The sequence below is a fragment of the Salmo salar genome, chromosome 09, assembly GCF_965601325.2.
Source record: "Salmo salar chromosome 09, fSalSal1, whole genome shotgun sequence".
In the NCBI taxonomy this organism is placed as follows: Eukaryota; Metazoa; Chordata; class Actinopteri; order Salmoniformes; family Salmonidae; genus Salmo; species Salmo salar.
The window spans coordinates 139,245,903-139,272,513 of NC_138299.1; the positions used below are offsets into that span (position 1 = coordinate 139,245,903).

Sequence of the window (26,611 nt, forward strand, 5' to 3'; positions counted from 1 at the left end):
TTCGACATGGAACGGTCTAAAACACACTTTAATGTGTATAATTGGCCAAACACTTATTGACTCTTATTTTACAATGAGTTACAATTTTTGTCACGTCATTCGCCCTTTTACATCAGTTCCGGATTGATCGCGGATTAATCATTTTGAATGCCCCCTCTGCATGAATATGTTCATATGTTTCAATATCGTGTGTCACAGGGTCTCAGCTCTAGAATGACTGATTTGTCATTAAATACATTTGAAACATAGAACAGCACCCGTCATGCATGCTACTGTCCATAGTGTCCTGTAGTACTGTCCCATGCAGGTCCTTTCTGAATTATTGTATAATGTTGTGGATAGCCTACCATTTGATCCCAGTAAATGCAAAGTGGGATCCTACCCTAACCATAGATCTAACCCTGACCCCAACGTTTTAGTTGGGTTGTCCCAAGCATCCCACTTTAATAACAAAAACCGTTTTATCCCGCACTTGAGAAGGAACATCAACCAGAAAAACGTTCCTAATCCCCCAAACACTATCCTGTTGAGTCATATTGAAATACAGTATCAAAATTAATACCTACATTCTTAACTATTCAAAATGTTCATAAATGCATTTGAGCTATTTTTTGTACTAAATAATCCCATTCAATGCCTTGACAGCCAGAATATCCTGACAAATATTAAAGGCTTAAAAAGAGCAATGGAAAGACCAAAAAAAGGAGACTCAAGAAGCTGATGCATTACAAGAAGCGGCTGTATTTGACTATAAAAAGGCATCTCTAATCCAGTGTCTCTACGCTGTTTTATTTATATTTCAGTGTAAAAAGCCTATACTCTATTAGAAAAACAAAAACAGTAACCCAATTACATCTCTTAAAAAGAAAACAATCCAAAAATGTCCCATTCACCTCAATTAAAATAGAAACAGCATTTCAATTTTGCTAGCACCCCCCCCCCCAAAAAAAATTCTATATATATATATATTCTCCAAGGCAGTTGGTCATGGCCAATTAATTGACTTAGTCATGGCCGAATTTTTATATTTCAATGTAGTTAGAAAACATACTTAAAATTTCAAACAAAAGAAACAGTAAAGTTTAGGATCACTGCACTGGCAAATTATTAGTGTCTCATTTTGAGCAGAAGGTAAAGATGAGTGTTTCGTCAATTCTGAGTGGCACACAAAATACACACTTTCTCCAGGCCAAGTGCAATGCAGAAAGAACTAGGATTCCCTCCATAGCACAGAACCACAGTACTCTCCTCTCTCACGGCACTCCTGGAGGTCATCCATCACATTCCCTTTGCATGTCTCCTCTGACTTCTCCTCAAAGTCTGTAGAACTGAAGTTTGTGTAGGGTCTCTTTTTTTGGCCATTGACAGAGCAGTACACTTGGGAGCAGTAGCCCTTGCTTCATGGCAGTGGTGCATTATAAGCTCTTGTGCACCAGGCCTGAAGGGAGCAGTGTGTGCTGTGGATGAAAGCCCTCCACCATGGGGTCCCTGTACAATCTGGTAGTTTCCTCCTGTCACCACACATTCTCAAGATAGGCCTATGTCGTCTTGGCCCATTTAAAATGTTATTATTTGAAGGCCGTGTTTGAGGTCGAAGCTGTGCCAGGTTAAAGAGGATTCTTACAAAAGCCAACCAACCACTCTGCCATTACAGTAACAAGAATGAATGATATGATCTTCCCTGAATACTGAAGACTCCAGTAAAAAACACTGGTCTGTCTGACAAAGAGAGTGAATAGGAGCAGGATTTCTACGGGGCAGATACATGGGGGGAGAGATACAACTGTACATGACAAGGAGTAAGAGCAACAGCAGCCGTGATTATGTGCTCTACAGTGGTTCTCATGAAATGAAGGAAGAGTTGGATACAAGAAGGGATGAGTGAGGAGAGGTTGTGTCATCACAGATGGGGTGGTAGCAGGTGATCTAGTCCTGTATTTGTGAATCGGTTCCCTGGGTTAACGTGTACATGTCGTGTGCAAGTATGTAGGTGTGTGTGAATGTGTGAAGGAGAGAAAAAAAATCCCTGGGCTACACTGGAGGGGGTGATAGGGGAGAGGTCCACACAGGGCCATAACCTCCATCCATCCCATCCCCCTGTTCCTCTAGCAGAACTATGTGGAACCCCTCTTCTGTAGCTCCTCAATAAAGGCTGTGGAACAGGAGAGAGACAAGAAACAATCAATTCAACACCTGCCTTTGTTCTTTCCCCCCCCACTTAATTTGGACTTTTATACAAATGTCATTGGATCGGTTTCTGTGTGAAAAATAGTTGTGGCCCAAAACAAATATCTGCATAGTCTCACCTCCGATTATCTCCTCCTTGACTTTTTGCAACTCCTTCCGCATCTCGTCAAGAATCTCCTACAGGAAGCAACCAAAACATTCTATAATTTGCAGTCTTAGTATTGCATATGATGATATATCTATACTAATCTTGGCATTAGAGGTGCTTCAGAAAATAATATTTACCTGTTTAATCCTCTCCATATCTGTTTCTTCACCACCTCCAGCATCATTACTACCACCTGCATGCTTCACCCTGGATAAGGTGTGGAGATGGGGTGGAAAGAAAGCGAGTGGGTAGGGGAGGCAGAGAGAAAGGGAGAGACTGATTAAGATTGAACATAGCCCCATCACTGACAACACATGCTGCCAATCCAACCCATCACCATAGCACCCCCAAAGAGGGCTCCGGAAGCACCACACATACACCACAGACAACCCAAGGCTAGCTTTCAAAGTTTCAATGACATTTGACTGTTGACCACACAACCAAATGTCCAGAAATGCCAGGCAAAACACACAAAATTCCATTCTATACTACATCAAGAGATATCAATTCACATATCAGAATGGAATGATGCAGATGAGAAAGACTGTCACAGTAGTCATAGCTTTTTGAAGTCCACTAGGTGGTGCTGTCAACAGTACAATAGCCCAGCACCACGATCTGAAGCTGTGCCCCTGTTGACCTGGCAGAGAGAAGGGAGATGGGACAGTATGCTAGGGAGAACAGGAAAGCATCAGTCCTGTTGTCTTGTCAGGAGAGGGACTTTGTACCTGGGACCCTGGGGCAAGGGAGAGGTGGAGTCCATGCTCTTGGAGATGGAGTTATTCCTGTTTGTGAGACACACACTCTGCTCTTACAATGGGAAGCAACCAATTCATCAACACACACACCCCTCTTTGAATTCTGAGACTGACATATGTCCACACAGGCTGCTCTTACCACAGACACACGAGAGAGAGAGAGAGAGAGAGAGAGAGAGAGAGAGCATAGGAAGCTGAAAACTTACCTGGGAATAGTGGCTGATTTCTCCCATGGTCTTCTTCCAAGAGTGTCTAAAAAGGAGAGAGGGATATTTTACATCAAAATTGTATAAAAGTCTAATATTAAGCATATTTATCTTCCTAGGTACAAACAAAACAGACTGACACACGCACAGTTCTCACCACTTTGGCCTTGAGACTCTGAGTCATCCTGTAGAGAGAAAGAAAACAGAGACCAGACAAACTTGAGTGTTTGTTTTTTGACTAGATGGAAATTGCTCAATTATGTACTCACGACATAGTTGGCCAATAAATTAACATATACTTACATTATCTGCTGTCTTAGCAGGTGGCTTAGCCCCACCATCTGCCATTTTTTTCCTGAACAAGACAAACAAAAGGAGAGTAAGAGTGTGGTACAACACTTAAAGATTCACTAAGCCAGATCAAAGCCATAGAGGGGCATACACAGCGCCCTTGACTGGGGCGTATGAATCTGTTCATTTATAGCAGTGCTCTCTTCAGTACCACCTACCTCCGTGCCAGGATGGATGCCATCTCACCCATCAGCCCTCCTCCTCCACCACCACCACCACCACCGATGGAGCCACTGGTGCGGCTTTGATCAGGCTTGGCAGCCGGTGCTGCAGCAGCAGTAACACTACCACTATCATCCTACAGAGAGCAGTAGAAGACACAGGAGCGGTTAGTGTATCGATACAACACCACCTTTAGCTCTAGCTAGCACTGCAAAACAGAGGCTCGGGCATTCAAAATGATTTGCATTGAAGTCCAAATCAGAAATAATTGGTGATTGCAGAAAATGTGGCGATCGATACAACAGATACAAAACAACTGTTACGCTAATTCTTATCCTGAGGCCACTATTTCTCCTTTCTGTCTCTCACCTTGGCCACTCTGCGGAGCTTGGCCGCGGCTAAGGCTGTCGCCAGGCCCCCTGCACCTCCCCCTAGGCCCCCATCTCCTCCTGGGGAGGGCAGCGGTGGGGCGGGCGGGGGTCCTGATCCTGTGGCCGGGGGTCCTGGGGGAGGAGGTCCAGGGGGAGGAGGGGGCCCAGACGGAGGAGGTCCTGGGGGTGGAGGAGGGCCCGGAGGTGCTGGGGGGGCCAACGGTGGGACTGGAGGAGTGGGCACTAAAAAATAAAAAAAGTAAGTGACTGTCACAGTGTTGAAAAAGGCGAACTGTATTGCTGTCAGTGTGGCTGTTTGACACAAGATGGTGCCTCTGACCTGCTGCAGCTTGTTGTCTCTCTCTCTCTAGTCTCTCCCACTCCTGCCGCTCTCGCTCTTGCTGCTCCAGCCTACAGGGACAAAACTCATGGGGATTAACACAGAGACAAACAAACATACACCCAAACAGATTTAGAAAGGCACAAATAATATAGCAATGTTGTATATGGTGAAGGGATGAATGGGAAGGCACCACATCCTCCATGGAAATAAGGTATCTAGCCAGAGGTGGCATAGCAGAGAAATTACATTTTGTTTTTCATCTTTCGACAATAATAACATGGCAAGTGAACTGAACCAAGTGAACTGTACCAGCAATCCTTTCATTAAAGCAACAACCATTTTCGAACAATCACAGTGGGCACTGTCTAATTGTGACAGATGGCTCTGGAGCAGTGTAAGACTTAAGAGCAAATTCGTGAATAAATTGTGCCGACTATGCGGCCATGCTGGGTCTGTGAAGGGGCATTTCGCAGCTTCTGATTAGCCCAGCACTGAAATTAAAGTCCACATCTGGCCAAGAAGCCCTAATCCGGGTCGCTCCAGGTCCCCTACCCCAACACATCTGTCACCCACAGGAGCTGCTGTCGCCACACACACTTTAAAACACTGTTGGTTGACTGAGGGCTGGTGTAGACTGTACCGTGATAATTACTTACAAGCGCATCCCAATGATACAGAGTTTAAAATAAAACACACAAGAATGGAGATATATACAGGGAGTAACAGTACCAGATCAATGTGCAGAGGTACAAGGTATTTGAGGTAGATACACTACATGACCAAAAGTATATATAAAACAGCCTCCACTCTTCTGGAAAGGCTTTCCACTAGATGTTCGAACATTGCTGCGGGGACTTTCTTCCATTCAGCCACAAGAGCATTAGTGAGGTTGGGCGATTAGGCCTGGCTCGCAGTCGCCATTCCAATTCAAGCCAAAGGTGTTCGATGGGGTTGTCAGGGCTCTGTGCAGGCCAGTCAAGTTCTTCCACACCGATCTTGACAAACCATTTCTGTATGGGCCTCGCTTTGTGCATGGGGAATTATGCTGAAACAGGAAAGGACCTTCCCCAAACTGTTGGAAACATGGAATTGTCTAGAATGCTGTAGCATTAAGATTTCCCTTCACTGGAACTAAGGGACCTAGCCTGAACCATGAAAAACAGCCCCAGACCATTATTCATCCTCCACCAAACTTTACAGTTGGCACTATATGCATTGGGGCAGGTAACATTCTCCTGGCATCCGCCAAACCCAGATTAGTCTGTTGTCATTCTTCACCCCAGAGAACGCCCCCCCTCTGACACCTCCTAATATAGAGGTTCTGGATGGCAGGGAGCTCGACCCCAGTGACATACTGGGCTGTCCGCACCCCCCTTTGTAGTGCTTTGCGGTCAAGGACGGTGCATTTGCCATACCAAGCGGAGATGCAGCCAGTCAAGATGCACTCGATGGTGCAGCTGTACAACTTTTTGAGGATCCAAGGGCCCATGCCAAATCTGCTCAGCTTCCTGAGGGGGAAGAGGCGCTGCCATGCCCGCTTCACGACTATGTTAAGTCCTTAGTGGATGTTGGCGCTAAGGAACTTGAAGCTCTCGACCCGCTCCACAACAGCCCCGTCGATGTGGATGGTGGGCATGTTCTCCCTGCAGTCCATAATCAGCTCCTTTGTCTTGCTGACGTTGAGGGAATAGGTTGTCCTGGCACCACACTGCTATGTCTCTGGCCACCTCTCTGTAGGCAGACTCATCGCCGTTGGTGATCAGGGTTACCGCTGTCGTATAGTCTGCAAACTTGATGGTGGAGGACATAGTTGTGGGTGGAAAAGGAGTACAGGAGGGGACTTCAGCACACACCCCTGAGAGGCCCCTGTGTTGAGGGTCAGTGTGGCGGAGGTGTTGTTGCCTACCCTCACCACCTGGGGCTGGCCAGTAAGGAAGTCCAGGATCCAGTTGCAAAGGGAGGGGTTCAGTCTCAGGGTCCCTAACTTGGTGATGAGCTTGGAGGGGACTATCATGTTGAACACTGCGCTGTAGTCTATTTTTTTTTAAAATTACAAATGTATTTAACCTTTATTTAACTAGGCAAGTCAGTTAAGAACAAATTCGTATTTACAATGACAGCCTAGGAACAGTGGGTTAACTGCCTTGCTCAGGGGCAGAACGACAGATTTTGACCTTGTCAGCTCAGGGATTCGATCTAGCAACCTTTCGGTTACTGGTCCAACGCTCTAACCACTAGGGTACCTGCCGCCCCTATGAACAAGCATTCACATAGTTATTTCCCCTCTTGTCCAGATGGGAGAGGGCAGTGTGAAGTGCAATTGAGATTGCGTCTTCTGTGGAGCCGTTGTGGCAGTATGTGAATGAGAGTGGGTCTAGGGTGTCTGGAATGATGATGTTGATGTGTGTCATAACCAGCCCTTCAAAGCACTTCATAATTACAGATGTGAGTGCTACAGGGCGATAGTCATTTAGGCAGGTTACCTCAGACCTCTTGGGAACAGAGTCAATGGTGATCAACTTGAAACATGTAGAGATTACAGACAGGGACAAGGAGAGACTGAAAATGTCTCTAGTCACCTTCCAGTTGGTCTGCGCATGCTTTGAGCATGCGCCCTGGTACTACACCTGGCCCGGCGGCCTTATCTTTGTTAACCTGTTTAAACGTTTTTGCTCACATCGGCCACGGAGAGCGAAATCACACAGTCATCCGGAAAACAAGGGCTTTCACGCAAGACACAGTGTTATATTCGTCGAAGTGAGCATAAAAAGGCATTTAGCTCGTTTGAGAGTTCTGCATCGCTGGGCATCTCATGGCTGGGTTTTCTTTTGTAATCTGTTACTGTCTGCAAGCCCTGCCACATACGACGAGCGTTGGATCCGGTGTAATAGTATTCCACCTTCCTTCTATATTGTCCTTTTGTCCTTTCTTGTATGTGTCTATGTCCGTGTCCCGTTCCTTGTAAGCAGCAGCTCTAGCCCAGCGCGGATATTGCCTGTAATCCATCGTTTACGGTATGGATATGTTCTTATAGTCACTGTGGGGATGACATCACCCATGCACTTATTGATGAAGCCCGTGACTGTTGTGATAAACTCGTCAATGCTATCGAATGAATCCCGGAACACATCCTAGTCTGTACTAGCAAAACAGTCTTGTATCCTCGCGTCTGCTTCATCCGACTACTTCCGTATTGAGTGCATCACTGGTACTTCCTGTTTGAGTTTGTTTGTAAACAGGAAGCAGGAGAATGGAGTCATGCTAAGATTCGCCGAAGGGAGGACGGGGGAGGGCCTTGTAAACACTTATGTGGGTAGAATAAAAGTAGTCTAGAGTATTAGCACTCCTACTGGAGCAGCAGCCATGTTGGTAGAAGTCAGGTAGGACGGTTTTATGTCCCCCGTGTTAAAGCCCCATACAGTTCATTGAGTGCCAGAGGGGTGTTGGCTTGTGGAGGGATGTAGACTGCCATGATAATTACAGATGAAAACTCTTAGATAAAAGGGCCTGCAATTTACCATGAGGTATTCTATACTGACCAAAAATATAAAAACACAGCATGCATCAATTTAAAAGATTTTACTGAGTTACTGTTCATATATTGGACGTACTGCCAAATTCTCTAAAACAATGTTGGGAGGCAGCTTATGGTAGATAAATTAATATTAAATTATCTGGCAACAGCTCGGGTGGACATTCCTACAGTTAGCATGCCAATTGCACACTCACTCAAAACTTGAAACATCTGTGGCATTGAGTTGTGTGGCAAAATTGCACATTTTGAAGAGTGGCCTCATATATATATATATATATATAAATAAATAAATAAATGTGTCTCTCTCTATCAGGTGAACAAAATCTCTAGCGACTCTTGTGGCAGGCCGGGCGCAATGCACGCTGACACGGTCGCCAGGTGTACGGTGTTTCCCCCGACACATTAGTGCGGCTGGCCTCCGGGTTAAGTGAGCATTGTGTCTAGAAGCAGTGCGGCTTGGCGGGGTCGTGTTTCGGAGGACGCACGGCTCTCGTCCTTCGCCTCGCCCGAGTCCATACGGGAGTTGCAGCGATGGGATAAGACTGTAACTACCAATTGGATATGTAACTCCCAATTGGGGAGAAAAAGGGGTAAAATAAACAAATAAATAATAATAAAGTTTAAAAAAATTGCTAGAGATTTTCTTCACACTTGAAGCAGCACACTTGAAGCAGTTGTTATTTATGAAAAAAAACTCTATTTCCTTTCGACTTCCCCAAAGCCACCGGCCGATCCTGCCGCTGCATGGAGAATCCACCGAGTACTACGTGCATAGCGTTTCAGTAAGACATAATATTGCAGCTTTTCAAGTCTTTTTCTTATTCTCAAGTGACTGAACATTTGCTAATAGAATCAACTCCACCTCGTCTCCACTTCGTCTCGCGTCTAGGCCTGCAGATTTTTGGTAGCCCATGGAACAACGGTAATAGGGTCCGGTATGAACAGTGGAACAGCTGAGTTGGAGTTGAAGTCAAAATCGAGGTTAGTAACTATCAATCTGGTTTCCAGAAGTGCTTGGCGGTCATATGTGATAATACTATGAACTTTCTGTAGAAGAAAAGTAAAGAAACACAATAAAAGTCACTATATAGCAAATGACTTGGAACTCGTAAGATGTCGCCCTTCTCTGTCAGCGCCATCGTGACAATCATATTTGTGACCATTACTACCACCATTTGATGGACAACCTTGCCAGCCTATCCCAGAGTCTCCAGAGTGTGTCATATTGCCCATTAGACTAAATGAGATTAGGGGTAAAGCTGGACGTATCCTTGGTGAGTGTGGGGTCCACAGGAAGAGGTAGGAAAGGATGGATTTCGATGTCAAAGAGGAGTTGACCTTCCTTAGCTTTTCAACCTCCGATCTCAAGAGGCTGGCTGAGGGCTAAGCGGCGTAAGGCTAATGCTAACAAACCCTCTGAGTCAGTGTGGTTATGTAAAACCGTGTCAGTGGGACTGGTCATATGAAACTGTCTTGTCTTGATACCTGTACTGACCCTTAATTACAACTCAATGTGGAAGTAAAGGTGAGTGTACTGTACTCCCCCCCCCCCCCCGGATATCCCACACTTGGTACCTCCGCTGCTGTTCCAGCTCCTCTGGGGAGGGTCCATTTGACACTGGGCGGGGGAGGGTAGCGTAACCTGCAGATAAAGAGATTTTCTTAGTATGACTTAAAAAAGCTGTGAGATGCAAGTCATGCTCATGTTTCCACACATGCATCTCTCTCAATTCTTTCTCAGACTGTGCTGTGCCTTTAGGTATTGTAAAGCATGTTGTCATGCATGTTGAGGCTACATGTAAAATCCATTCTAATAGTACCTGCGTCTGCCAGGGAGTTGAGCACCTCCAGTGCATGGGCCATTCCACTGGCGAAGAGGGCAGCATCCTCCTTACTGCCGAAGTTGAGCCCCCACACCTGCCGCGCGTCCCGCCACTGGTGGAAGTTGGGCGTGGCCTCATTGTACTTCAGGCCCTTCACAATCGGACAGTTAATCACCACCTTAGAGAGAAGGGGGTCGGAGTCAAGACACGAGTCATGACACTCCCAACATTGGCATATCATGGATAAGGGAAAGGGGGACACCTAGTCAGTTGTACAATTGAATGCATTCAACTGAAATGTGTCTTCTGCATTTAACCCAACCCCTCTGAATCACAGGGGTGCGGGGGGCTGCCTTAAATCGACATCCACGTCATATCCCACTTCTTTATCAAGAAACAAGGTGATGCTCTGTATAGTTGAAATGGACAAGCTGCAGATTTTAGAGAAGTGAACGGTCCTTACTCAGGTTGTATGGAAGGAACTACATGTGTAATGGCAATATTAGACCTTAATACAAACACTCAGTGATAAAAAAAATCCATACCGGTATGTGGATCCATACCAGTAATCATGATATATCGCCCAACCCTAAGTGTTAGTGTTTAGGGTGCATCTCAGTCTAATGTGGCATGGTATCCTCTCTTCCATCTTCCTAATTGAAAGCTTTTTCCACATTTCACTTAGCCTGTGCTTTCAGATCAAGGAGAGGAAGCCAGTTTGGACAAGAGAAATGCACTCTAGGTCTATATCAGTCCAGCAGGTGGCACCAGCCTGGTGATTCAATACAGGCCATGGTGCTCTGGGTTTGAGTGACTCAGTTTGAATGTGCTGATGCATCGTTTCTCTATTTGTTTTAAAACCCCTGAATTCCACAGAGCGGAGGAGCGAGCGAGCGCCTAAACTCCCTGCGCCAAAAGAGTCAGGGAGAGATAGAAGCAGACACAGAGGGAGGGGACAGAGATACTCATATTGTCACAGGAAATGGTTGAGCTGGCCAAATACCTCTCAGGAAACATAATCCACTTTAAGATATGTCTATGGGAAACACTCAGGCGACTGGATGTTTAAAGAAAGAATGGTACGGAGAGAGAGCAGGAGAGGGGGAAGAGAGAGAGGGATGGGATGGTGAGATACTGTATCTCTACTGAACAAAAATATAAATGCAGCATGCAACAATTTCACTGAGTTACAGTTCATAAGGAAATCAGTCAATTTAAATAAATTCATTAGACCCTGATCTATGTATTTCACATCACAGGGCAGGGGTGCAGTCATGGGTGGGTCTTGGAGGGCATGCTGCCAATTAGAATTCGTTTTCCCCCCACAAAAGGGCTTTATTACAGACAGAAATACTCAGTTTCATCAGCTGTCCGGGTGACTGGTCTCAGACGATCCCACAAGTGAAGAAGTTCGGACGTGGAGGTCATAGGCTGTTGTGGTTACACGTGGTCTGCGGTTATGAGGCCGGTTGGATGTACTGCCAAATTCTCTAAAACAACGGGGCGGCTTATGGTAGAGAAATTAACAAAATGATCTTGCAACAGCTCTGGTGGACATTCCTGCAGTCAGCATGCCAATTGCACACTCCCTCAAAACTCGAGACATCTGTGGCATTATGTTGTGTGACAAAACTGCACATTTTAGAATGGCCTTTTATTGCCCCGAGCACAAGGTGTAATGATCATGCTGTTTAATCAGCTTCTTGATTTACCACTCCTGTCAGGTGGATGGATTATCTTGGCAAAGGAAACATGCTCACTAGCAGGGATGTAAAAATATTTGTGCCCAAAATTGGAGAGAAAAAAGCTTTTTGTGCATGTGGAAAATGTCTGGGATCTTTTATTTCAGCTCATGAAACATGGGACTAAGACTTTATATGTTGTGTTTATACATTTGTTCAGTATATATAGTGCTGTTTGTCTTGTTCTATTGTTAAAGCAGTGACAGTACAGGAGTTGTAAGTATTGATAGGTCTCACCCAGGCCTGTACTAGCCTGTTGGCCCTGACGGAGGAACTACAGGAGGCAGAACACAGCTCTTTGAACCAGCACATAGAACCTGGGGTAGGGTGTTTGTGCTTGCGTCACAAAGGTGGTTAGTGGGTGTTAGCCTGCCTGCGCATGGCCATAGGTGGATAAAGGGCTGATTCACAGCTCTCCAGCTGGCTAGGCTTGTTGGTACTAGAGGTGTGAAGCTGTTGATGATGTACAACCTCACACAAGACCAAACACACACAATCTGTGAAACAATCATTCACACAGACTACACAGACATTGTCATAGATACTGTAAATATAGACACACACGCACTCTACCTGTTGATCTGTCTGCATCTTGCGTCCCACCACTCTGAAGGCGTTAGTGGAGGGGTTGTGGTAGATCTGGACCCTGCTGAAAGTCTGAGGCCCTGTTCCTGCCGGGAGCCACATCTTATTCCCATCATCATAGATCATCACCGTGGCCCGAGCCTGGCAGATACTGGACTCACTAAGGGAGAGACAGTGTAATGATTTATTATGCAAAAAAAGCTTCGAGTTGAATAGATAGAGAGCTAGAGAGAGAAAGGGGGGCTAATAATGGAGAAGGAGGGAACCAGGGAAAATATGGTGGAGGACAGCAGGGTAGGAAGAGAGGGAGGGGAGAAGAGAGGGAGAGAAAGAATCAGAAAAATGAGCTAGGTCACATGCTGCCATAAACAAGACATGCTTGAGAGTTGAGCCAGTCCATACAGGCCAGCGTCCAGTTGCTCTGTTCAAACTCACCCAGCCACTGTCACACTATGGCTGTCAATGGACTCCCGAGCACTGATGCAAGCCAACTCAATACACTCTTAATGAAGGGAGGAAACAACAGGTAATACACCATATTGAATGGTGTCTCTTCAGCACAATCAACAGGCCATTTATACGCCTGTGAGTGTATAGTCTAAGTTTAGGTCCTCCCTTGACATGTATATTGTGAGAATATGCACCAATGCATTTACCAGATGTTAGTGCATGTATGAAAGAGAGAGACACCGTGAGGGAAGAGATGGAGTAGGAGAGACAGACCAGAGAGATACGGGGCGGCAGGTAGCCTAGTGGTTAGAGCGCTGTACTAGTAACCGAAAGGTTGCAAGATCGAATCCCCGAGCTGACAAGGTAAAAAAAAAAAAAAAATCTGTCGTTCTGCCCCTGAACAAGGCAGTTAACCCACTGTTCCTAGGCCGTCATTGAAAATAAGAATTTGTTCTTAACTGACTTGCCTAGTAAAATAAAAATGAATAAAATAGAGACACAGAGAGGGAGAAAAAGAGAGAGCAGGAATGCAGAAGGGTCATCATTCCACCAAGTCAGAGCCTTTTCAGAAGTGTAACTTGGTCAAAAAAAATTACTTTAGATTTCACCTACTTTTAACATGATAAAAAAAAAGGTAGTAAGTGCCTATTAAGTGCTAAATAAAGTACAGGGTTGACAAATCAGCCATGAATCTTCTTGTGACAGGGGGAATGGAAACTTGTGTGTAACAGGGAGTGGCAATTGAATGCAAGCTTCACAAAAATGTATAAATTGCTAATTTTTTTTAGCCCTTTTACCCTATGGTACTCAACCCGCTTATTTCGCCACCACAAAACACTAGAAAAATGGCCAAAAAGAGTAGCTGAAATAAATAATAATCTTCGTCAAAACAACAAAATAACTAGGGCTTTACAATGCTGAAAACGTTGGGGTTAAGTGGGTTAAAATCTTCCTAGATGTCACAGAGAATGCACAGAGGGACATGTCAAAATGAAGAATTTTGGCACTTTAGCAAGTCTTTATTCATATTTAAATATTTTTTGCATTCTCCATGTGGTCTATATTAAAAATGCACTTTTTTTAATATAACAGGGTTATAAAATTCAATATTGGTCCACAATTTATACTTAAAATATCAAAAGGGATGCAAAAGGCACTCTTTTCATGTAACGACACATTAAATGGCTAATTTAAGGAGGTACACTACCGTTCAAAAGTTTGGGGTCACTTAGAAATGTCCTTGTTTTTGAATGAAAAGCACATTTTTTGTCCATTAAAATAACCTAACATTGATCAGAAATACAGTGTAGACATTGTTAATGTTGTAAATGATTATTGTAGCTGGAAACGGCAGATTTTTTAATGGAATATCTACATAGGCGTACAGAGGCCCATTATCAGCCATCATCACTCCTGTGTTCCAATGGCATGTTGTGTTAGCTAATGCAAGTTTATCATTTTAAAAGGCTAATTGGTCATTAGAAAACCCTTTTGCAATTCTGTTAGCACAGCTGAAAACTGTTGTACTGATTAAAGAAGCAATCAAACTGGCCTTCTTTAGACTAGATAAACTTGGATTAGCTAACACAACATGCCATTGGAACACAGGAGTGATGGTTTCTGATAATGGGCCTCTGTACGCCTATGTAGATATTCCCTTAAAAATCAGCCGTTACCAGCTACAATAGTCATTTACAACATTAACAGTCTATGCTGTATTTCTGATCAATTTGATGTTATTTTAAATGGACAAAAAACGTGCTTTTCTTTAAAAAACAAGGACATTTCTAAGTGACCCCAAACGTTTGAACGGTAGTGTATGTGTTGTGATATTTGTGTTGTTTGCTTTATAACCTTGACAGCGTAATATATATATATATAGGCCTAAAGGCCCAGACAATAGGAAGGCAGTGGCGTAATAAATTCAAACACACCTTTGTTTCATCACAAAACCGGAGGGCAACATCTGTCCGGTGAAGTCCACAAAACATATTGCATGTAACAAACAGTTACATGACATACCGCATGGTCAATCAACTTAATGTTTACGACTACTAAACAACTATTGATTTAGAATGACAGAGAGTTACCGCAAGTAGCAAAGAAAACAGGAGCTGCCTCCACTATTCCAGCACTATTTCAACATCATCAAATCACCTCTGCTTAGTCTAATAGAGTGACAACAAAATATACTAAAAACGATTTAGTCCAATCAACATAAGCTAATATGTGGCCGTCCATGTTACTCATTTCTGTGTGCAAGTAGAATTAAAAAATATATATAATTAGAACGGTAGTGTAGGTTTGATCCAAAATAAGATAGTTTGGGAACAACCAGGGGCGGAAATCCCAGGGGGGACGGGGGGTACACGACCCCCCCATCCTGGGAAAAATATGATTTGTCCCCCCCAATATATCACTGTAAACATAACTCTGTAATTTAAATAATATGAATAATACGCAATGAAAGCAATTGTGCTGATTATAGACACTTAATAGCGCTTTTTTAAGTTTCAAAAGATTGCGACCCCCCACCCTTTGCCTCACAATGGTTTGATCCACTGCCAGTTCCTTAGTTGGCAAGGTAACAGAGGGTTCGTATCTACTGTCTGAAAGGCACTCAATGCACGTGACTGACATGAGGTTAATCCAGTCAATCGCGCCATAGCAATGTTTTGTTTTATGTTGGCAGGGTTCACACACACACTAGCTGAATTTACAGAGCTAGCGCGCAAATATTAACTATTAAGCTAGCTAGTACCTATTCCATTTATGTGGCGTCGTCAAAGATGGAATCTTTGCTATCGTCAATTTATTCCAAGATCAGCAATGTAAGTTAGTGCTTCAAAGTCCCTGTGATAAGGTTAGCGATAAACTGAAGTCCAAACTGAACAGAACTACACTCTCTTCTACCATTGTCTTAAATATATTTAATGGTCTCGTTGCAAAAGCTAAATTGTCGCAAAGGAACTTTTATTTATTTATTTTATTTCACCTTTATTTAACCCGGGTAGCAAAGATTATAGCAAACACCACTGAAACGGAATTTGTGCTCGCTAGCTTTGCAAATTCAGCTATTGTTGGAAGCCAGCCAATATGAAACAAACGGTTAAAATTACAAAAGGTTGCAGCATATGTTGTGTAAATGGTGAACTCATACAGCTGTCAACTCTTGTCACTGCAATCCGTTTCACATTTGCTAGCTACCTTTTAGATCGAAGCCCATATAGAATGATAGAAGATATGATAGAAGCCCATCTCCTACTGTAAATAACCTACACACTGTGTGTGTGTGTGTGTGTGTGTAGCCAGCCAGGTAGAAAAATGGCAGAAAAAAGACGGACATCAGAGTATTTTTCAGTACACCAAAACGCAAAGTAAGAACCCTAGTAGCCTAATATCTCAAAGACTAGTTGATAAAATGTTCATAAGAAAGAAGTGAAATGCTAATGAAAATGTTTCACAATGATCTCATTAGGCAGAGCAGGCAACAGATGGCACACAGACAGCAGAGCTGGGGACAGATAGGCAGGGACAGACTGGCAGAGACAGGGAGTCTCAGGTAAGTTTGTTGAGTCTTTGTTTGGCAACATTATGAAAGGTTCTCCATTTTTTTGACTTGTAAAATAGGAACATAATTGGAAAATGCCATGGATACCCCCACTCTCAACTTACACTGGTGACTGAACTAAGATTTGTTAAAGGCAATGGTATTGCTGTTGTGATTAGTTGTGTAGTTTTGGGTACCGGTAGTTAGGAGTACGGCAAACACCTTATTTCTTTGGTTCCTCAATATACATTTACCATATTACAACGTAGGCTGTGTGTTACAGCACTACTTTTGGTGTCCCCCTCAGGAATTGCTCTTGAGAAAATTTCATGTAATTGTCCCCTCCAAAGTTGATATCAGATTTTCGCCCCTGGGAACAACAGAGGTGGACAAAGACAGAAAACTCTGTTGTGTTCCAGCTCTGAAACCTTCCACCTGCACTACACCACCCCCATAGCCGACTGCCATGTGGGCTCCCGGGACAGAAAAACTATTCAGACAGCAACATAACACTGGAAATGCAACCTGTTCTTAGGGAAATGTACCAGCTAATAGAAACCTTGGCATTTCGCAGCCCCTGGTCTATAAGAGAAAGTAAACACATTTTAGAGAATACTAGAAATACAAACCAATCTATAGGAGAGAACTACAGTGTTATGCAAGTAGGCTTATGTGCAGTGGCACTAACAGACAAGTGTTACTGACTAGAGCCAGACATGGTGACAATGACAAACAGATAGTGAGGGCCACCACGATACTCTGGCTCATATCAAGGCTCACACACTCCCCTTGTCACACATAAAGGAGAAGTCCCTGACCTTCAGACAAGGCTGAGTGAGTGAATGACAGAGTGACAGAGTCCCTATTCCAACTACGAGAGATGAGTCTGAGGAGCGGTGTGTGTTGGTCATGGTGAGTGAGTGTGTAGAATGTGCATAGAGACAGTACAAAAATAAAATAGGAGTCAATGCAGATAGTCTATGTAGTCATTTTATTAGCTATTTAGCAGTCTTATGGCTTGGGGATAGAAGCTGTTCAGGAGCCTGTTGGTGTCAGACTTGATGCTCCGGTACCGCTTGCCGTGCGGAAGCAGAGAGAACAGTCTAAAGCTAACAACATCAATAGATTAGGGCCTAATGAACTTATTTCAATTGACCACTTTCCTTATATGAAGTGTAACTCAGTAAAATCTTTGAAATGGATTCATTTATATTTTTGTTCAGTATAATTTCTGAATGCTTACGTAAAATGTGCTGCCAGTAGCTGAATGCTGACGTTTAGCTGAACAACAGCTATCTGGAGCTCTTAGGCTGACACTAGCTACCGTATTAAAAAAGTTACCTTAGAACAAACCAGGCTTCATTTGATCAATATCATGGAAGTCACTGAGGTAAAAGCAATTGCGACAATTTCAGGTAAAAACTCAAGACAAATAAGTGAAACGTCTAGACATTTCAGCTGTTTCAAAAACATTATTATGTTATAACAATTTGTCCTGTATGAGTGTTGGCTCAAGGAGACAATTGTGTTTACACTGCCCTGCACTACCTCCGGAGGTATCGGTCCACACATGATAAGTTCACATTGCAGTACATGTGTAGCCAAGGTTCTTTTTGCCAAAGGCTAGTCTAGTCGAGAGAGAACCAGGAAGAGCAGACTCATTTTCTTTATCAATCTCTTTTCCCACTCCTCCTCTCCTCTCCCTCCATCCCGTGATACAATCTCCCACTTCCTGTGACATAGCTCTGTAGCCACAGCCCACCTCTTGCTCCCAGCAATGCCTAATAAGGGTTGACTCAGGCTGACTAGTGAACTCACACACAAACGCACACCCTTTCAAGTTTACACACTCATGTGCTCACTGCTGACCCAAATGTTTGTTAGGTAAGGTAGGTGAAGAAAGAAGTTAATAGATGGAAAAATAAAATAAAGATGTCCCTGGCTGGGGACATAACGGTGTGAGGAAAGAGAGACGTGGATTGTGGTCAGTAAGCACAGAAACAGAGGTGCCAGCTGAACTTATCTAGCGAGTATGCCAATATTATATTTCAAAATGTTTTCTCACATTTGTTTTCAGTGAACGTGACCCACCCAGGTATAGAGCGGTGAGGGCTGCTGCTAACTGGGAAGGTACAGAGAAAAGGACTGGGAAACGGATGCATTTTTAATATGAGAGAAAGCATAGGCTCAGGAGGACAGAGTGAGGAGTGAATTATTGATACATCTACAGATATTGAGACTACATGTGTGTGCATACGTCGACAGAGTCCGAGAGGTTGGCAGGATGCTACACGTTTTTCACACGTTAGCTTCTGAATGAACCATGAAAAAGAAATGCCAAAAACAACTTATTCCTGTGACAGTGTCCAAACAACACATAATGCAGTCCTTGAAGGTTAGCTAAGAGTCTAGACTAGTAGTTAAGCTAAGTGTTAACTAGCTGACTAGTTCATTTAACCTGTGAGAGCCAATAGGTCACTGGCTGAACATTAAAATAACTCAACCAGGCAATGGTCATTTTCAGTCTTAATCTGAGGAATTTTCACAAACCCTTGAAACATTAGCTGTGGCTACTGCACATGTTAAGATCATAACCAAGTGCTATTGCATGCAAAGGTTATGAAAATATCCTGTGTGTCAAGATGACAAATTATAGGCTCCTAGCAACCTAACTGATAACATTATGATAATAACATTAAGATAAGTTTATGGCCTGAATAGACAGACAACGCCTACAGGAGAACCAATAAACCAAACTCAAAGACCATGTTTAGCTGAGAATTAAAATAAAAAAGACAGAAACTCCTAGTCAGCCAACACTGACATTTGGAGCCGGAATGGGAGCCTATAGTTTCTCAGTCAGTGAGGGGTAAACAGGAAACTGCAGTGCACGACTGGGGCACACGCTCTAAGAAATGTCTGTATAAGGCTTTGCTCAGAGCTTGTACTGACAAGTACAGTCAGGTCCAGTGGCTCTCCCTCTCTGTTTACCAGGCCATCCCACCATGCTTCTCCACACTCCTTATTTTCTTCCTCCCCCTCTCTTAGTCTCCACATCTGGCCCCCGTCGTCCCTCTTAATCCCTCAATCCTCTTCTTCATCTCTGCGTTCATACTTAGGCTACCAGTTAAAATCAGTCTAGTGGGCCTGCAGGCTTGTCCCATTGCTCACGGGCAAGGCCTTAGAGGCTTACACAGCAATGGATGAGGGGCTGTCCAACGTCTACAAGGGCTTGAAGGAAGCGCTGCTGATGAAGTTCGACATCTCCTCGGAGACCTACCGTCAACGCTTTAGAGCTGCATCGACGCCATCGGGTGAGTCACCGACAGAGACGTACCACCGCCTCAAGGGTCTCTACCGACGATGGGTTCAACCAGAGGAGAAGACACAGGACGAGATCGGTGAGGTCATCATCCTCGAGCAACTTCTACAAGTTCTACCACACGACATTCGAACCTGGGTTCGAGAGCACGAGCCCAAGGACGGGCTTATGGCGGCCAAGCTTGCGCTGCAGTACCATAATGCACGTAAAGGGGGCCCACCACGACCTGCAGCACCCGCTCCAAGGAGTCTCCGAGACACAAGGGACATCAGAGATACCCGAGATGGTGGAGGTAACTCTGGGGGTTATGTGTCTGGGAGGAGGGAGGTAAGGGATCATGCAGTTCGCTCTGATGGGAGGGGTCTGACCTGTTTTTACTGCCGACAGCAGGGGCACAAGGCTTCAATGTGTCCACTACGTAAATCCAAGCTCTCAGGTTACTGTTATGTGCCCAGAGAGGGGGATGGTGTTCAGAATAGACAGACTGGGGAAGGGTCAGTCTTGGTACCTGTAAAAGTGAATGGTAAAAGTCTTACTGCTATGATTGACACCGGCAGTTCCCTGTCGTTGATCAGAAAATGTAATGTACCTGTTAATGACATTGATTACGGTCACCAGACACTGATCCAATGTGTCCATGGTGACCAGTCACAGCAGCCCACAGCTGAACTCACAGTGGAGATTCAGGGTCAGAAATACCTCCTCAAAGTTGGGGTAATGGAGAAGCTACCTTTTGAGATGATTTTGGGGAGGGATGTGCCTGTACTCTCTGATCTGTTGGGAAGTGTGGGGGGTCAGCTATATGAGCAGTCAGTTTGCCAGTCTGATGTTCAGGTGTCATGTTCAGTTGTCACTCGTGCACAGGCCAAAGCTGGTTTACAACCTCTGCCTGACTTGTGTGATAGTCTGTGTGAGGGGGGAACCAAAGGGCCCAGAAAGTCACGCCGCCAGCGGCGTCTTGAGAAGTATGTGGGAACCCCTGTACCTGTTGCTGATGTGTCTGGGTTAGAAGTGCAATGGGAAGTTCCACAAAATTTTGCTACACTGCAGAAGTCTGACGCAACCTTGAAAGGTTTATTTGATAAGGCCTTAGCTGGGGACAGCCAATCTTCATGTGGGGGAATATACACAGTAGACAACCACATACTCTACCTTGGGTCAGAAGCAGATAGCAGGAAGTTAGTGGTGCCATCTACATGTAGACCACTTGTTCTCAACCTTGCACATACAGTTCCATGGGCAGGCCATCTAGGGCAACATAAGACCTATCTTAGGCTAGGCTCCCGTTTCTTTTGGCCCTCCATGTATACTGATGTACAAACATACTGCAAAACATGCCCCACGTGCCAGAAAACCAGTGCTGTCCGTAGGTCTGACCGGGCTCCTCTATGTTCACTGCCAGTTATCTCTACCCCATTCAAGAGAATTGCAATGGACATTGTTGGACCCTTGGAGAAGAGTAGTGCAGGTTACCAGTATATATTGGTGATCTGTGACTATGCCACCCGGTTCCCAGAAGCCTTCCCACTCCGTTCCATAACCTCTCCAAAAATAATCAGTGCTCTTGTTCAGCTCTTTTCTCGTGTAGGAATCCCAGATGAAATCCTGACGGACCAAGGCACAAACTTCACTTCACGACTGATGGTTCAACTCCACCGACAGCTGGGCATTAAAGGCTTGAGGACCACTCCCTACCATCCCCAAACGGATGGGCTTGTAGAGAGATTCAATCAAACGCTCACGAATATGCTGAGGAAGTTTGTGGCTGACACTGGTAAAGACTGGGATAAGTGGTTACCCTTTCTGCTTTTTGCTTACAGGGAGGTGCCTCAGGCATCGACAGGTTTCTCACCATTCGAACTCCTCTATGGATGGCCAGTGCAGGGACCACTGGACCTGCTGAAGAAGTGCTGGGAAGGTTCCCCAGTAGCTACCTCAGGACAGGGGATTGTCCAGTACGTTCTCCAGATGCGAGACAGGCTGGAGCGGTACCGAGAGGAGGCTAGGGCAAATCTTCAGCAAGCCCAGAAGGCCCAGAAGCGAGGGTATGACCAGCACGCTCGCCACAGAGCGTTTGAGCCAGGACAGAAAGTCCTGCTCCTCCTTCCCTCGTCTACCAGCAAGCTCCTTGCGCAGTGGCAAGGGCCGTACCTAATCGGGAGGAAGATGGGCCCGGTGACCTACGAGGTGCTGCACCCGGACAAGGGTAAGGAGAAGCAAACCTACCATGTGAACCTCCTCAAGGCCTGGGAGGAGAAAGGGGAACTCTCCAAGGTAAAGTCCTTTCTGGTCCGCAGAGTAGAAGAAGAGGACGAGTCAGATGGGGTCACAGAGGCATGGAAAGGACGAGCAGAGGTCATACTGGCTCACCTAGAAGAAGACAAGCAAGATGAGCTGAAGCAGCTGTTTGGCAAGTATCCGGCCCTCTTCAGTCAGAGGCCAGGAAGAACCAAAGTCCTGGAACACGTCATTCGTTTGAAGCCTGGCCAGAACCCTGTCCGCCAGCATCCTTACCGTGTGCCTGAGAGGCTGGTGGTAGCCCTCAAAGAAGAGGTCCACACCATGATAGAGATGGATGTTGTCGAGCCATCATCAAGTGAATGGAGCAGCCCTATTGTCATTGTCCCAAAGAAGGATGGCTCTTTGCGTGTCTGCATGGACTTCCGTAAGGTGAATGCCATCTCCCAGTTTGATGCCTACCCCATGCCCCGCATTGACGACTTACTGGAGAGAATCGGTAGAGCTCATTACATCACCACATTGGATCTCTGCAAAGGGTACTGGCAGGTGCCCCTGGACGAACAATCCAAGGCCTACACTGCCTTCCGGACACCGATGGGCCTGTTCCAGTTTAAGGTCATGCCGTTTGGCCTTCATGGGGCCCCTGCAACTTTCCAGAGGCTTATGGACAAGGTCCTCCAGGACTGTGACGATTACTGTGCTGCTTACTTGGATGACGTGGTGATCTACAGTCACTCCTGGGAGGAGCACATACAGCATCTTAGCAGAGTCCTGGGGAAGATCCATGATGCAGGCCTCACGCTTAACCTCCTGAAGTGTGAGTGGGCAAAACAGGAGACTAAGTATCTGGGTTACCAGCTGGGTAAGGGTGAAGTTCGACCTCAGGTGGACAAAGTGGAGTCCATCAGGAACAGCCCTCAACCCAGAACCAAGACACAGGTGAAGTCCTTCCTAGGTCTGGCAGGATGGTACCGGAGATTCATTCCGCAGTTTTCGACCATCGCTGTCCCTCTAACCAACCTCACTTCAAAGGTGGCCAGCAACCCTGTGAAGTGGACTGAGGAGTGTGAGGAAGCCTTCAGGATACTGAAAAAACGACTGTGCTCATTCCCTGTTCTCCAGACCCCTGATTTTCAGAAGAGGTTTCTCGTGCAGGTGGACGCTTCGGCTGTGGGAATTGGAGCTGTACTGGCCCAAGGGGAGCCAGGAGAAGAGCTTCCTGTACTGTACCTGAGTCGGAAGCTGTTGCCGAGGGAAACCAGGTATTCGACAATCGAGAAGGAGTGCCTGGCTATAAAGTGGGCCCTAGATAGCCTCCGTTACTACCTTCTTGGGAGGGAATTTGACCTGCACACAGACCACAGAGCACTGACCTGGATCCAGACCATGAAGGACCGGAATTCTCGTGTGACCAGGTGGTATCTGGAGCTCCAGCCTTTCAGGTTCTGTGTCCGTCATAAGGCAGGAAAAGAAAATGTCACGGCAGACTACCTATCCAGACTCCCGAACCTGGTCGCTTCAGGAGAGGAGGAAGGTAATGTGACGTAGAAGTCCGTCACTGGCCGCGGGCAGCATTTGGTACTTTAACGCACGCACACATTCATCACTCCTCCCTGCTCCGTTATCAGATAAGTTAACAATGTGGGTCGACACACAAGTTAACGTCTCTATCTTAGTACATACATTTCACACTTACTTCAGTAACCAGTTAGGGTATAAAGAAATAAAGACAGGTGTTCATATTTAATATAAGCAATATTTAGTATACTTATCGATGTTATGGATGAGCACGGTTGTTTGTTCTGTTCCTCTCTCTCTCCATCTCTGTAGCTTCCAGGTATGCTGGATAAGGACCCGAGCTAAGGGAATTGGGCTTACTTTGTAGTGCCTGTCCGGAATGGCTCATTAATGTAAACGGGCATATTGGAAGACACTGTCAGTAGTGATGTAATTTTGTAAATGTGATATTGTGATGTTGTTTCATAAACGTGTTGCAATGTATATATTTTGGTATGTTTAGATAAATGGAAACTGTATGTTGAATAGGTAATTGCTTAATTAATTAGTGTTAATTGTTCTGAGGGGAGGGGCTACCCCTACAAAAGGAGCCTCTCTTTCAGTTCAAGGAGAGGCATTTTGGATTGAGCTGTGGGTGGGGCAGCTTTGTTTTTAAGCTGTCTCATAAGGTATACGTTTGATGGCAGTACTGTTGTTTTGTTCCGGAATCACTATGTAAATAAACACCGTTGCACAGAAGAACTTTTGCGGCTCCGCCATCTTTTTATTTTTTTATAGAGGTTAGGTTTTCCAGTTTAGCCTTCTGGCCTACTCTACGTGACAACTGTTTTTTGGGCTCAAGCCCTCCGCTAAACAGTTTCCCTCCACTTGTTCAACTTTGGCTTTCTATTTCTCTGTTCATCTGGCAGAACATGTTGGACACTCATACACTACATGACCAAAAGTTTGTGGACACTCGAACATCTCATTCTAAAATCATGGTCATTAATATGGAGTTGGTCCTCCCTTTGCTGCTATAACAGCCTCCACTCTTCTGAGAAGGCTTTCCAATAGATATTGGAACATTGCTGCAGGGACTTGCTTCCATTCAGCCACAAGAGCACTAGTAAGGTCGGGAACTGATGTTGGGCGATTAGGCCTGGCTCGCAATCGGCGGTCCAATTCATCCCAAAGGTGCTTGATGGAGTTTAGGTCAGGGCTCTGTGCAGGCCAGTCAAGTTCTTCCACACTGATCTCAACAAACCATTTCTGTATGGACCTCGCTTTGTGCACGGGGGCATTGTCATGCTGAAACAGGAAATATGCTGTAGCACTAATATTTCCCTTCACTTGAACTAAGGGGCCTAGCCCGAACAATGAAACACAGCCCTAGACCATTATTCCTCCTCCACCAAACTTTACAGTTGGCACTCTGCATTCAGGCAGGTAGCGTTCTCCTGGCATCCGCCAAATCCAGATTCATCCGTTGGTCTGCCAGATGGTGAAGCGTGATTCATCACTCCAGAGAAAGTGCGTCCACTGCTCCACAGTTCATTGACAGCGAGCTTTACACCACTCCAGCCGACACTTTTATTTGTCAAATGCGCCAAATAAAAAAAACTGGTGTAGACCTTACTGTGAAATGCTTACTTACAAGCCCTTACCAACAATGGAGTCAAGAAAATATTAAATAAACTAAATAAACAATAAAAACACAATAATGAGGCTATATATAGGGGGTACCAGTACTGAGTCAATGTGCGGAGGTACAGGTTAGTCGAGGTAATTTGTACATAAAGGGGTAAAGTGACTATGCATAGTTATTCATTGCGGGTGGGGTTATATCCTGCCTGTTTGGCCCTGTCCGGGGGTATCATCGGATGGGGCCACAGTGTCTTCTGATCCCTCCTGTATCAGCCTCCAGTATTTATGCTGCAGTAGTTTATGTGTCGGGGGGGCTAGGGTCAGTCTGTTACATCTGGAGTATTTCTCTTGTCTTATCCGGTGTCCTGTGTGAATTTAAATATGCTCTCTCTAATTCTCTCTTTCTGTCTTTCTCTCGGAGGACCTGAGCCCTAGGACCATGCCTCAGGACTACCTGGCATGATGACTCCTTGCTGTCCCCAGTCCACCTGGCCGTGCTGCTGCTCCAGTTTCAACTGTTCTGCCAGCGGCTATGGAACCCTGACCTGTTCACCGGACGTGCTTGTTGCACCCTCGACAACTACTATGATTATTATTATTTGACCATGCTGGTCATTTATGAACATTTTAACATCTTGACCATGTTCTGTTATAATATCCACCTGGCACAGCCAGAAGAGGACTGGCCACCCCTCATAGCCTGGTTCCTCTCTAGGTTTCTTCCTAGGTTTTTGCCTTTCTAGGGAGTTTTTCTAGGGAGTGCTTCTTTCACATGCATTGCTTGCTGTTTGGGGTTTTAGGCTGGGTTTCTGTACAGCACTTTGAGATATCAGCTGATGTACGAAGGGCTATATAAATACATTTGATTTGATTGCGCATGGTGATCTTAGGCTTGTGTGCGGCTGCTCAGCCATGCAAACCCATTTTATGAAGCTCCCGAAGAAACATTTTACATTTTTACATTTTAGTCATTTAGCAAACGCTCTTATCCAGAGCGACTTACAATAGTGAATGCATCCATTTCATGCATTTTTTTATTTATTTTTTGGTACTGGCCCCCCGTGGGAATCGAACCCACAACCCTGGCGTTGCACACACCATGCTGGCGCTGCAAACACCATGCTCTACCAACTGAGCCACGGGGAAGCTGTTCCTGTGCTGACATTGCTTACAGAGGCAGAACTCAGTACTGACTGTTGTAACTAGAGATCGACCGATTATGATTTTTCAACGACAATAGCGATTATTGGAGGACCAAAAAAGCCGATGCCGATTAAATCGGCCAATTTGTTTTTATTTTATTTGTAATAATGACAATTACAACAATACTGAATGAACACTTATTTTAACTTAATATAATACATAAATAAAAGCAATTTAGCCTCAAATAAATAATGAAACATGTTCAATATGGTTTAAATAATGCAAAAACAAAGTGTTGGAGAAGAAAGTAAAAGTGCAATATGTGCCATGTAAAAAATGTTTAAGTTCCTTGCCCAGAACATGAGAACATATGAAAGCTGGTGGTTCCTTTTAACATGAGTCTTCAATATTCCCAGGTAAGAAGTTTTAGGTTGTAGTTATTATAGGACTATTTCTCTCTATACCATTTGTATTTCATATACCTTTGAAAATTGGATGTTCTTATAGGCACTTTAGTATTGCCAGTGTAACAGTATAGCTTCCGTCCCGCTCC

The 26,611-nt window shown here is 44.9% G+C and overlaps 1 protein-coding gene across 1 annotated transcript in view; it reads right to left on the reverse strand.

Moving 5' to 3' along the window:
• Window positions 1–722: 722 nt before the first annotated feature.
• vasp (vasodilator-stimulated phosphoprotein) overlaps window positions 723–26,611 on the reverse strand; it is a 39,290-nt gene continuing 13,401 nt past the window's right edge. Inside the window, 2 exon segments of the mRNA NM_001140907.2 lie at window positions 723–1,938; window positions 12,218–12,371. Coding sequence (NP_001134379.1) covers window positions 1,927–1,938; window positions 12,218–12,371 — 166 coding nt within the window. The 3' untranslated portion in view covers window positions 723–1,926.